The sequence below is a fragment of the Barbus barbus genome, assembly GCF_936440315.1.
Source record: "Barbus barbus genome assembly, chromosome: 30".
NCBI classification, from domain to species: domain Eukaryota; kingdom Metazoa; phylum Chordata; class Actinopteri; order Cypriniformes; family Cyprinidae; genus Barbus; species Barbus barbus.
The window spans coordinates 16955472-16970097 of NC_136758.1; the positions used below are offsets into that span (position 1 = coordinate 16955472).

At 38.0% G+C, this 14626-nt stretch overlaps 1 protein-coding gene across 1 annotated transcript in view; it reads right to left on the minus strand.

The window, feature by feature from the left end:
- Positions 1-1189, minus strand: part of grid1a (glutamate receptor, ionotropic, delta 1a) — a gene marked incomplete at its 5' end in the record, with an annotated part of 277281 nt that extends 276092 nt beyond the window's left edge. The window contains one exon of the mRNA XM_079385913.1: positions 1111-1189. Coding sequence (XP_079242039.1) covers positions 1111-1189 — 79 coding nt within the window. The remainder of the gene's footprint in view (positions 1-1110) is intronic.
- Between the last annotated feature and the right edge of the window lie 13437 nt (positions 1190-14626).

Below are 14626 nucleotides of genomic sequence, written 5' to 3' on the forward strand. Positions count from 1 at the left end.
AATTTAACTCTAATAGAGTTCATTTAACACTGCAAAACTTACTGTGTACCCAGGGAAAAATTATAAAAAATTATAATATATCCTTGGTATATATTATAATTATAATTATAATATATACCAAGGATAAACCATTTATACCTGATTACGTAGTATAGCAATAAAAGCCTGAGAAGAATTACATATATAACTGATGGGCTAACTAACAAGAAGTCAGAGCATGAGATAATTGCAGTAAAGGTTAAATCTGTTGAAGTGCGAATTTGTCTTACAGTAGAGTCTACGCTTCAACTTTGGGACTTAACATCATCCTTCTTTAAAACTCAGCTTCAAATCCAATTTTGAGTGATCCTGGTGATGAGAAGAACAGTCAAGCGCACCGGATGATGCAGAACATCCACTGCATACTAAAGAGAGGTTCCCTAACAGAAGAGCACTAGATTTACAACGCTTTACGCATCAGAATACGGCATGAACCAGTGTTGTTTAGCCTAATACGACCACATTTCTGCGAGTAACATATTTAGGTGTGTTTTGCGCCTATACTGAAGTCAGCATCAAATCAATTTCGTTCCCAGCATAAGTTACCAAAGAGGTCTGTATGCTGCATACTGACACAAGGCTGCCAAGCTCACTAACACAAACGACTGATAAAACAAAAGCGCCTGAGATAAATGTGATACAATCTACACTAAGAAGGCATCAGCACAAGTAGAAGTTCTGTTAAGAAACGTCAAGCGGGCACGGGAAGAGACTTGTCGCGCGCTCAGTACCTCAATGAACGAAATTAAAATTTCCATCACGTTCAAAGTTCAGGCTTAAGGCTGGGGAGGGGTGGACTGGAGTTAACCCTGAAACAGACCGAGAATAGATGTCTCGGTTTGCTGATACGTGTACCTAAAATCATTCGTGAAGCTTACGCGTTCAGCACCACCTGAAATGCACTTTGTGGACCTGTTTGCTAATGTTTCCTGAGAAGTTAAAGCCGTTTATCAAATGTCAAACAGTTCAGGGGAGCGAATACGCCTTCAAGTCAAATCTGCACGCTCCCGACTTTAAAATACGATGCACTGAAGAAAGCCATCCACCGCGTCTATCCGAGACCGTGCTTACCGATGTGAATAATGGAGTCCGCGCGAGCAGAGCGGCACTGCAGGATCCATAAGGAGAGGCTGATCACGAGCAACTCCATCTCCAGTTCTCGCCTCGGTGTATCATCCACACGTCCACGTCGTTTCAAAAATCCAGTTCCGGAGCGAAAAAGAGCGTGCGCGAAAACGACTGCTGTGGAGGAGATCAAGGATGCGTCACTTCTATCTTTCTCCGAGATCTATTAAAATTGAAAGTGAGAAAAGATATTCGCGGGGAGAAAAAGAAGCTCTCAAAGGAAGGAAAGCAGAAAAGGAGGGGTAGGAGAGCAAGGGAAACGACGGGGGTACCACGGTCAGAGGCAAAGCAACGGGTCCGCGCGCTCCAGCTCTCGGTGTGGTTTGGATACTGCTAACTGCAGCGCAGAGAGAGAGACCCCCCCCCCCCCCCCCCCCCCTCTCTCTCTCTCTCTCTCTCTCTCTCTCTCTTCCTCACTCACTCTCTCTCAAAGCTTGCAGTCTTTCGAGTTTCGCTCCACCACGTGACCGAAGAATCGAAAGATCGGATCGGTACGGTAAAACCAAGGAGAAATGCAATATGCGCTCGCCGGAGAGAGTCGCCATAGCGGAGTGGCGGCTGGAGGTCTAGTGCAGCCCTGAGCGCGCGAAGTTCGACCGGCCACCGGGAAGGAGACTCTCCTCAAACATTCAGTGCTAACCAATGATTTTCAAATGAGACGCACAAAACCTCACTGGGTTTAAACTCAGGGGTGCTGGAGGGAAAGAAAAGTTGCTGATACGGACGGTTCAGATTCTCCACAGAAGTTCGCCGCGCTGACGGCGACTCCAGAAGTGAGAAGAGCGATCGCGGACGCTCCGTTTATCGGTGGATATTTTGCCCGGTACTCTCTATAGACCCCGCTAGCACCCTGAAAAAGAAACGGAGTCTGTAGCAACCACGGAGCAAAGGAAAACAAGTGGGTGATTGAGACTGAATGACTGAATAGTGAATGACTGACTAGCGTCGAATCTATATATGGAGTATACGCAGTTTTACAATAAAACATTATAGAGATAAGGTGAGTCGTTTGAACGATTCTGGCAACTCATGGAACAATTTCTTTATCTTCGTTAGGTATTGAAAAAAAACGCGTAAATGGGACTCAAGTCACGTTTCTTGTAGAAATGTTCCTGCATACTTTTCTGACATTTTTCTCTAAACAGGAAGAAGAATGATAACCTTCACCTTACAATTAAAGGATATTTCTTGAGACGACACTAACAGAAATATCTCTTAATTGTTTGGTGAAGGCTATCAGGTCGTCAGCTCGGATCAATCGGCCGTGGACAGCGCCACAGCGCCCCTCTGGTCAATCGGAAGAGGTGCCTGTCGCGAGGCGTTCTGAGAACTCTACAGATTAGAGAATTGTTCTGTTTAATAAAGTGAGCAGAATGTATTTGGTGCGCTTAGTGCTTTTGTTTGCAGTGAATGTATTTTAAGGTCATTGACGTGTTTTTCGGCAAATGTTTATTTGCTTTTCATTACAGTTTTTTCCTCAGGTAAACATAAATTATTTAAAAAATAATTTAATAATTAAATAATTAATTGTAATCTAAATTTGAGATATTTTTGCTTCACTTGAAATACCACATTAGCTAAATAGAAGACACCGATGATTAACAAAACAAATCTTAATGCAGTAGATCCAGTCTAGTAGAAACATTTCACCCTTTAATCTTCAATATGCTGAATCCATAATATAATAAAAATGCAAATATGTTGAATTGAAGTTAAGGAATGGGAACTAAATGAGCTAAGTTTTTAGCATAATATATAATAATATAATCATTTGAATTCATCCCAGTTTTTTATAGCCTAATGGATGTTAGTCTCGCGTAACCAGACCTTCAGACTGACGACTGAAGGTCTGGAATATATGGCCATTTTCATTGTCCAAGGCCCGCCCATGAGGCCGTTTGACCGACATGTCAAACAACCAATCATCGTTCGTTTCGTTTAGCGTCACGTTTAGGGGTATGGAAATGTTGCCAGACTTGCCACAATAACAGACCGGTGTGTGAAACTCTGGGATGTATTTTAAAGATTATATGCCACGAACATGAAATATTTCACATACTTTTGAAAATCCAGCGTTTAGCTGACCCTGATAAGCTTTTGTCATCACATTTGTAAACACTACGGCTTTCTTCTTTCGTGAGGGATTTTTGCGAATCTTTGTTTCCCGGCGGACCGAATGTAAATGCAACACTCGCGTCTCCCGGAAATCCGGTTTAGTTCAACCAGTCAGATGGCGACTTCGACATTCCTGAAGTGTTTCCAGAAAAGTGTGCTATATGCTTCAGACGTTTAGCCAGAGGTCCGTGGGTGTGACGTCTGAGGCTGAGACTAAATGGATGTAAACTTGGCAAATACATGTTATAAACATGGAGCTAATGTGATAGAATCACTCACTAACCATATATTTCAACTACATTGTAATAATGGAGTAGTGGCGGTAACCTTTGTACAATATCCTCGTAAGCATGCTGAGAAGAGAGCTTCCTTATTTACATGGAACTGAGCAGGTAGTCCATCAGAATGCTGCCTTGAATCAGCAGGACATCAGCTCATTTCCTTTTAGTTGTCTGCACACATTTGTAATATCTGATGATAAAAACAAGATATGCTACATCTTTACCTTACAACGACTTCTGTTGATATGTATCGGAAACGCATGTGGGATTTACGTCAGTGATGAAATACAAAATGCAACAAATGTGATTGACTGTGCGGAACTTATTGTATCCAGAACATTCCTTTAACAGCTTTTCAACCCTATGTAGAAAATCACTCCCTCCCATTTTAATCTAATCAGCAGATAATGCTTGAGCAGGTGGATATGTGGTTGTAATCTGAACTAATGATAATGAAAAGCTTCCCTTTGCTGAAGGATGTGCTGAGTACTGAATCTGAATCGGCACTGCTGATCCCACCATCCTTAAACCTGTAGGTTAGATTAGTGTGCTAATCTGTGTTTGGGCTCTGCAGGCTCCATACTCCAGTTGGACTCTGGGTGTTATAACATAACAAGATAGAACAGCTCATGTCACAATTTATTTGGTGAATACTAGACCCATGCCGCTGCAGGGACTTCGAAGAGGGGATGGAGAAAAGGGCAAAGAGCAGAGACCAGTCAACAATACACCAAAAATAGGATTTTTATGAATTATCTTAAATTTAGATATGCATAGAATTTCACTTGGTTACCCTACACAGATTTTGCAACCAGTTGACCACACCATGTTGACCAACACAAGCTGCTTGATATGAAAGTGAATTCTGTGAGAGCAGTGCTTCACACAACTGATGCTAGATTAATAAATGATAAAACAACAATTCCAGACCATTCAGCAGCCACATTTGTTTCTTCATTCTCTCTGATGTATGTGAAACCAGGCATATTCTCCTTCAAGCAGTTCAAAATCAACCTGAAGTAAGTCAACAACAGCATAAAAACAACTAGACTGGCCTTAGAAGCCTAAATCAATGCCACAAGATTCAATCCTAATACAAAGGATGTGCGAAAACAAGCCGCGAGGATGAAAAGAAACAAAGAATATGGTGGAGAGGAGGGGTGTTAAGCTGCTGTCCTACCACTTGTCAGAGATCTCACGAGCCGTGACATGTACATAATTAAAGCCGATCAAAGGGGAGCAGACATGTTTAGTGCCCTCAAGCTCCCTTCCAGCTGTAGCCTCATTAGTGGACTACCATTATGAGCGGATGAAAACATTACAGTCCATATTACCATTACACAAAATACACAAGACTCTTAAACAATACAATAAACAGTCACAGGATGCTGGTTAAAATTGAATTCAGGTCAGACAGTGGATACATTTTAACATTCGGACTCCTATTTGGGGCAAAGACATCATATGCGGTCAGAGGGAACAGAAAATCAAAACAGTGGAACACAGATTACTGCAGATTACAAAGAACACAACTACAAAATCATCAGATTGCTTAATATAACCTTCTGCAACAATGTGACCACACAAAACTCACCCCAATGAATTCATTGTCTGAACCACTGATTACGTTATTTACGTGCTTGATAACATTTGTTCAATTAAGCTCATTAGTTTTACCATCTCATCATGCAATCTGTAAAATAACACCACATTTTTCTGGTTTCAGATAAGTAAAAATACATCTTTAAAGGGATAGGTCACCCAAAAATGAAAACTCTGTCATTAATTACTCACCCTCATGTCGCTCGTTTCATCAATAATATCTTAATTTGCATTCTGAAGATGAATGAAGGATTTGGAATGACACGAGGGTGAGTAATTAACAACAGAATTTTTGGGGTGAACAATCCCTTTAAGTATTGAAACACGGTTTAAGTAAGCTTCAAACCAATACCTATTGTACACTGTGATGAGATTCTAATTCACAGATAAGTGTCATTGATGGCCATTATTTGATTTCAGTTAGCCTGGAAATGGGAATGAATAGTGATCTTAAGCCTACTGCAACTCACATAGGATAAAAGCAACTGCTAAATGACAAATTAGTAATTAGTAACGGGGGGGGGGGGGGGGGGGGTAAATAACAGACAACCAAGATTAAGCAATTCCAACCACACTTGAGTTTTGTGGAGTCTGTTTAACAGGAAACCTGTCAGCTCTTGTTAGGACACTAACTCTACCAGCGCAGTGGTTCATCCATGAACGAGGCGAGCCGGTGGGGTGCTTGAGCAGAGCGGAGATCGTTGTCACATGTGTTCCAGTCAATGACCATTTAGCACTTGAGCAGCTGTTTAGGAGAGAACACATAATAATAATAATTTGTTGCATTTATATAGCACTCAAAGCGCTTTACATACAAGGGGGGAATCTCCTCATCCACCACCAGTGTGCAGCATCCACCTGGATGATGCGACGGCAGCCGTAGTGCGCCAGAACACCCACCACACACCAGCTTACTGGTGGAGAGGAGACAGAGTGATGAAGCCAATCAGTGTATGGGGATGATTAGGAGACCAATGGGCAAATTTGGCCAGGATGCCGGGGTTACACCCTACTCTTTTTTGAAGGACATCCTGGGATTTTTAACGACCACAGAGAGTCAGGACCTGAAGTCATGATTTAGATGAAGAGGGGCTGTCATGTCAAGCTCTCGAGGTTTCCTGGAGAGAGTAAATAAGACCTGGCATTTGAATAGATCAAACATGCATGAACACCCACTGCCAGGTACCAGGGCCATTTTTCCAAATGATATGTCAAGAATTTATTTATTCCAGCAAATGAGCACTGCTGTGAGCATCCAAAAATCTCGACACAAGAAGGTTGCAAACAACCATTAATTATTCTGGAGGTGAACTTTTTATAAATAATGTCAGAATCTTTTTCATTCTTTGAATGTCTCTGTTTGAAACTACTCTGACTTTCTCTCTCATTAGAACGTGCCTAGTTCTTGGTCTTTGAGGCACATACTGTGTTGTTACTGGGGTGTTACAACTAATAAAAAATTTCTACAAACTCTAATTCTCAATTACTACTACAACAAAGAACAACAACAAGAAATAAAAAGAAATCAGCACCATGGACAGCTCCCGTGAACAGAATACTGTGTTTTTCATGCATATCTGTTCATAATCTGTTCTGTCATACTTAGGTATGGATGGACGGATGATTAAAAATGTGATGGCTAAACAAAATCAAATGGAAAAATAACAGATTTAAATTGAGATACTCTGGTTGTAAAAGCTAAATTGAGATGCAGCCGTTAATTCAACTGAACGGCAAGTGTTCCAGAACAGAACACTTATTATTGTAACTTTTAAATGCACACTGTGTTTCTGTCCTTCAGACATTTTTCAGAGCTTCTTTTCAAAAAGATGGCATCTTAAATTACATCTGTGAAAGCACACAAAGAGAAACACAAATCAATGGCCACTTCATTATTTTGTATTTGTGGTGCAGTGATTTTGGTGTGCAATATTCTATTCATTATAAACACTCAATATTACAAATAGGTTTGCAAAAAAGGATCAAACAAATAAACAGATATTTTTTTTGTCCACTCATGCTTGATTTCACTTCAGAATGGTGTGGGTATGAGTTCATGTGAGGCGCCAAACATATTATTTGGAAATAGCAGCAGCCAACCTTAAAATCCTCCTTGTCAGAAATTAAGTGAGTCCAGAGCGCACAGAGGTAGCTCACCTGTACTGTCAGAGTCGTAACACAATCTGACAGAGATCAGATTCACGCACAGCCCAGTAGGGGAAGATTGACGCCCATCTGTCCTTATGAAACTGAATACATACTCATAACCAGTCCTATTTCTTCCTTAAAGGCACTTATATAGTCTCCACAGACAGAGGAGGATGATCATTGGGCTAATTATCGTTTATTTTCCGCCAAAACGACATTTAATGAATTAAAATGAGCTTCTCTAATAGCTCAGTGAGGCTTTGAGAGTTTCTTTGACGAATTTCTAATGTCTAATGTAAGAGACTAATTAGTCATCTCAGTCTGGGACGAAGCCAAGCCTGCAGCTAAACACAAGCACATCAGCAGGTCAAACTCAAATGGACCAGTGCTCTAATACTAAATGTTTTGAGCAATATTAATTCATTTTTCAGCTTTTAATTTAGCTTATTTTATATTATTATTATTTTTTTTGGTCAGCCAACTTAAGACAAATTACATAAAAGATAAATCAAATTACATAAACATGAAAAAACACACTGCATTTTTTTTTATGAGTTTCTTGGAGTCATAACAGAATACATTACTGTATTACACATTCAAATATTAATACATTTTAATTTTACATGTAATTTAACAGTACATTACTGTTTAAGTAAAATGTATGGTATATATATATATATATATAAAGGAAGGAAAGGACGTGACGTGTGGCCAAGGTGACCCATACTCAAAATTTGTGCTCTGTATTTAACCCATCCAAGTGTGTGCACACACAGCAGTGAGTAGTGAACAAATACACACACACCCGTAGCAGTGGGCAGGCATTTATGCTGCAGCGCCCGGGGAGCAGTTGGGGGTTCAGTGTCTTGCTCAAGGGTCTCACCTCAGTCACAGTATTGAGGACATTCAGTTGCTGGACGTTCACTCCCCCCACCTACAATCTCTGCCAGACCTGAGACTCAAACCCTCAACCTTTGGGTTACAAGTCCGACTCTCTATCCATTAGGCCATATATTTTTTTTTTCTTTCTATTTTTAAACAAGACAATACATGTTGTACAAGAAAATATTACTAAAAAAATTAAATAAGCAATTAATAATATATTTACAATATATTTATCTCATTTATCTCAACAAATAAGATAAATTTATCTCACAATACTTCCATCATCAATCTTCAATCCCTGCTCCCTCCAGTATTCTTAATAGTTTATGTCCATATTGGGCCCATCGAGCAATGAATCATTTCCCCCCATTGTGAACCGTACCTGTCAATCTTTTCCCCATTCTTCTTCCGCATTAACACTTGCATGAGATGTTGCAATGAGATAAACCTTTCTGGCTCACACTCAAGGAATGATTTACAATCCGAGACGCGAGGCACATCTGCTGAAAGATCTCGCAAGGAAACATGACCTTGATGTGGGGATGTCAGCGACTGCATGTTTGTAGTTATCTTTAGTGCCGCTCCATCTTTTTTCTCTTTTGATGGCACTAAAACTCATCACCTGCTGCTCCTGCTCATATTTTGCCCACTAATTTCATTTCATGTTTGTCTTAAAACATGCTTTCTTCTCTCTTTCTCCCTTTATACTGACAGAACCCCAACAGCAAGAGAAAGAATGACAGTTTTTCATCTGTATTGTTGCTCAGGCACCCAGCATGCATCTAAATAAAAATAACAGTAGAAGAAACACACACACAATAGGAGGGTTGTGGCTATAGTTTTGCAGGCAGCGTGAGATGAGGTGCACCTGACACTAATAGCACCTTGTCACTGCTGCCACCGCTGTTCTATATTCAGTAAGAACCAGATACGTTCCAATACACACAGCCAAATACACACGGCAGCCGGAGTTTATGACATGCTCCAGGTTATGACTGTTTATGAGCTAATTTAGACTTTATGGCATGTCATTTCATGCATATTGTAAGTAAACGGCAGCCTAAAGCAGACCGCATTCAGTTTGAGCGGTAAGCCAGAATGAAGCCACATCACTTCATTAATTCACCATGGAAACTCAGACATGAAGAGAAGAAAGCGAAGAAAAAAACAGAAGCCGAGTTTTTGTTTACAATGGCAAACTGCTGTTTTATCTTTGTTAAAACTGTTCTGAACTGAACACTGAGGCAAGACTCTTCTACATTATTGATGAGCTTTTCGCTATTTCCAACGGAAGCACATGAAAACACCAGTTTCAGTGGTCACAAACTCACTTTTAAATTTCTGGGGATAAAATGTACTCAGTTTCTAAGCAGAACGCGCTTTGGACTCTGATGTTTGTGATTTTGAAAAATCATAAATCGAGCTTTCACTTCGTTTCAGGAGAGCTGAAGTCTACAGAGAGTCTACCTGACACCCTGCTCATTTTTTCTGCAGCTCTCTAAGACAACATCTCACTTTTCAAACAGTCCAGAGGCTGTTTTTGCCAAAAAGTGCTAGACTGAAAACCTGTTAATTAGTTAACTGGGAGTTACCTTGAAACAATGAAAAATATAGTTCATGGGCAATACATGTGGCATTTAATTATACTTTACATTGCTGCTGAATGTGCCTGCTAGGTATAATTTATTTCATTATGGTCTTATCTTATATTTTGCAGTAAAAGCATTCATTTTTCCCATTCATTTTATTACACACACACACACACATATGTAAGTTTGGAATAGTTAAGTTTTTTTATGTTTATGGAAGAAGTCTCTTATGCTTAGCATTAAAAACAGTAATATTGTGAACTACTATCATTCTAATATGCTGAATTTCTGCTTAAGAAACATTTCTTATTATTACCAATCTTGAAAACAGTTACTAGCTTACTATTTTTGCAAAAAAAAAAACATGATTCTACCATTCAAAAGTCTGAGGCAAGTAAGATTTGAAATAAATAAATACATCTATTCAGCAAAGATGCATTAAACTGATCAAAAGTGACCGTAAAGACATTTTTAACATTACAAAAGATTTCTATTTCAAATAAATGCTGTTCTTTTGAACTGTATATTTGTCAGAGAATTCTGAAAAAAATAAAACATTCCACAAAACTATTAAGCTGCAAAAACTATCAACACTGAGCATATTAACATTAGTCAATGAAGTACACAGAAGTGAACAGTAAAACATACACTAGAATACATCTCAAATATTGTCACCATATCTCTTTTGGTAAATTTCAGGCAACCAGTTACCATTGTATTTTTTAGAGCAAATTTCACAAGATTTTTTCTAGGGTTTATTCATGCTTTTCTTCACTCTCTTATCCTATCTGACCCTGTTCCTGTAAATGCGAGGCTGCTGTTTGGACATTTCTTTTGCTCCGCTCTAATGAGTGTGAAATGAAAATTACACTGAGTGTGATTGATGTATGTGTGACTTCAAAACTGTGCAGCTACAGAGGAGAGAAAATGTGCAGTCAGATCACCCAGTCACTAAAGTGAGAGAGAGAGAGAGAGAGATGTTTTCCTAAAGAAACTTCTTAATGAATTATAGACTATTATATAATGAATTATATTATCTGACCTACATAAACACTAAAATATAAATGTTTAATTTTACTTATGCACTTACTGTAAGCAAAACTACTGTACATTACATTTGTCAGAAACACACCAACTGAGATAAGCGTTAAAAGGCCACATTTATTATATGGTGTATAAACTCATAATATAGATATACAGTATATAGACACAACAATGACTCATAAACATATTGGACAAGACACAAACAAACTTGGCCTTTCCTTTCTGTTTCCTCTGGCATAGAATGAATACATCCTGCTCTGTATATTTTCTATATATTCTTTTAATAGTGTTTGGCTGAAGTTTTTCTAACAGCACACACACCGATACACAAACGCACACACACACACACACGCAACATGCTTGTACCATATGGCCAAGACAGCATACTGCCTCCTAAACTTGAAAAAAAATGTATGACATTGTAGAATGCATGTGCTGTAAGACACTATGCCCACACGAGCAGAAAACAATATTTAAAGACATTGGTTATAGGTAGAAATTCAGATAAATACATAAAGATACAGAAAAATAGAATTCTTCAGATATACAGTGACCCCCATAAGTATTGGAACAGTAAAGACAAAATTGCTCTGTTGGCTGTGGAGTCAAGACATTTGCAAATATGATTAAAAAATGAATATGAGACAAAACTACAGAATGTCACATTTTACATACATGTTTTACCAAATAAAAAGAACTTTTAGAGTTCATCCCACTCATTAACTTCACTGAGATTCTTACAGATTCTCTCTTGATTATATGAAATGCCTAATTATAGTAATTACAGTGACTATCATTACGACTTTCAACTCAGTCAAGTCAGATCAATATAGAGCAGAGCAGAGGAAAAACGTCAAACCTTCTCCTGTGGAGTATGAAATTATTTCTAAGTTGAGCTTTATTGGAAGGTCTTCATTTTCTCTTTATTTATTTGATGAAGACCAAACATTCATTGTCATGTTTTCAGTTTCGCAGAAACCAAGGAGATACTTAATTTAATACTAAAGTAGAAACTAACACTTTCATAAACGAATTGAAAGCTTGTGTGTAAGACACTGAAAATATTCTCCAGAACGGAGGTTTGTTAAAGCTTCTCTATATGCATCTATCTTTTTTTTTTTTTAAATGAATTAATTACATTTAATGGGAATATACATGACATTTTACTGTAAAAAATCAAGGTTAAAAAGTATGAATTACTTAATTTATAGTGCAAATAAATCATATAGTACAACATGTACACCATCATTCAAAAGACTATTTTTATTAAAGAAAGAAAGAAACGATAAATAGCATCAAAAACAAATTTTAGACAAAAGTGACAGTAAAGACATTTCTAAAAGATTTTTGGAAGGATCTTGAGATGCTGAGGACTGGAGTAATGACTGTTTATAATTCAGCTTTTTCATCACAGGAGTAATGTTTTTTAAATATATATTAAAGTAGAAAACAGTTATTTTAAAAATTATAATAAAATGTTTTAACACTACGGGTTTTACTGCAGTTCTGAGCAAAAAAAAGCATCCTTGGTGAGTTTCTTTCAAATAAATAAATCTGGCAGACTCAATCTTTTTTGGAAGGTACTGTATATATAGTATATTTCATCTTGTGAAATTTTATAGTAAAATATTGCTACAATTATTTATTTTGTCCAAATAATTTTATCTACATTATTTTTATCCACACTTTGTCAATATCAATATTGCATCTGCAAACAAATACCAGACCTTTTCTCCGCAATAACGTTTCTGAATATGCCTACTTCCCTACAATGCAGTATGCCAAAAGTAGTATATCAAATGAGTAATATGTCTGAATTTACTTAGGTCAAAAAATACAAGGATTAATCTCCTTTATCAATAGTCAAGAAGCAAGTTCTTCGTGAAATGCAGTATATACTCCGACGGAAAATTATTTTGTACACTGACAACCATTTAAATACTTTATCTAAACTTTGATGTTTTATCATTTTTGGGAAATATTTTGTTAGAAAAGTGTCTCTCTTTTAAATAAATGCCACTTGTTTTGATATTTTGTTTTTTAATGCAATGACATTCACAAGTTTGTAAGTGTGACGGAAGTGTTCAATACTTTTGGGAAAACCGTATCTGCATTTCACAGCTCAAAGGTGGGAAAGGACGACAGAAAATGGATTTCTACAGACTGCGAAAATATCAACCCATCATTCACAACTTTTCCAGCAGTTGAAGGCTCAACACAGGGTCCCTAATGTTGTTTTTAGGTTAGATTGTTTCCTTTCCTTTCAGAGTCCAGCCGAGATAAATGCTACGCCTATGCCCAGCGTGTGACTGAATGCAGAGCCAAAATTATAATAAATGCATTAATACTAGGCTCTTATTTCAGACAGAGAAAGCCATTTGTTCATGTCTTATATAGTGAGATGAAAGTGCCAGGACAGTTAATGCCATTCAAATTGAAAATCTACATTCAAAACTCCTTGATTATAAAGCGAACATATATAAATCTTCAATTTGAAGAGATCTGTGAAATAGTTTCTGGTTCCCACTGACTTTTGTTCTTCATACTATATGCAGGAACCAGCAACCATTTTTTTACCCACATTCTTCAAAATATCTTATTTTTTGTTTACCAGAAGAAAGAAACTCATACAGGTTTGGAAAAAATGAGGGTGAGTAAATAACAATTTTCATTTTTTGGATGAACTATTTCCCTTTAACATGCCGGTGAACTCCAAACAGCACTTCCGTAAGACCTAGAATAACAAATGTACCTTTGAAGCTTTATTATAATATGCATCTGGAAGCATTTTTGTACTCACACACACAGGTTCCTGCATCTGTAATGTTTTACCTGAGGGTTTCTTATTTATAGAGCTGTGTTGAGTCAGGTGATTTGTATCTCCATCACACTTTTCATTGCTACCTCTTAAATGTGTCTTCATTTCGTTCTCTTTTATTCGTTTGACCTTGGTGAAGTTGCCTCGCTGAGTTGTTTGGCTTTAAGTTCCAATAAAAGTTTGTAAATGCTGATCAGACCTCTCCTCTGGTCCTCCTCCCCTCACATTCTCTCTCAATCTCTATGCCAGTATACATTCAGGATCTCTGTCATTAATTTCCTCTGATGGAATTCCTGAATCGGCTAAACGAGCAGAAATATTCCTATCACCATCTCCACACAGTTATTTACATAATAGCAATTTGGTTTGTGCATAATGGCAAAATAGCTGTTTGCATAAGTACAAAAGGAATAATCTTAATGATTTTGCAGTCAAACAATTTTAGGCTTAATAGTTTGGTGATATGCTCAAATTTCAGTGAACAAATTAACCGTTTGCAGTGAATATAAATGTCCTTTCTACTTGCCACAGAAGCCCAGGCAGTCACACACTCACATTCATACACACTTATATACTACTCACACACACACACAGTGGTGTGAAAAAGTGTTGGCCCCCTTCCTGATTTAGTTTTTTTTTGTATTGTCACACTTTAATGTTTCAGATCATCAAACACATTTAAATATCAATCAAAGATAACACAAGTAAACACAACATGCAGTTTTTAAATGAAGTTTTTTTATTATGAAGGGAAAACAAAATCCAAACCCACATGGCCCAGTGTGAAAAAGTGCTTGCCCCCTAAACCTAATAACTGGTTAGGCCACCCTTAGCAGCAACAAGTTGGATTTCCACCTGGCTCCTCCTGCTCCCTGGCTTCTCCCACCCTCCACTCCCCCATGGACTTATTTCTTGGACTGTTTCTGCCCCTTTTCTGTTGCCTGCCCCTCGTCTGCTCCACGCCTGCCTCCTGAACCCCC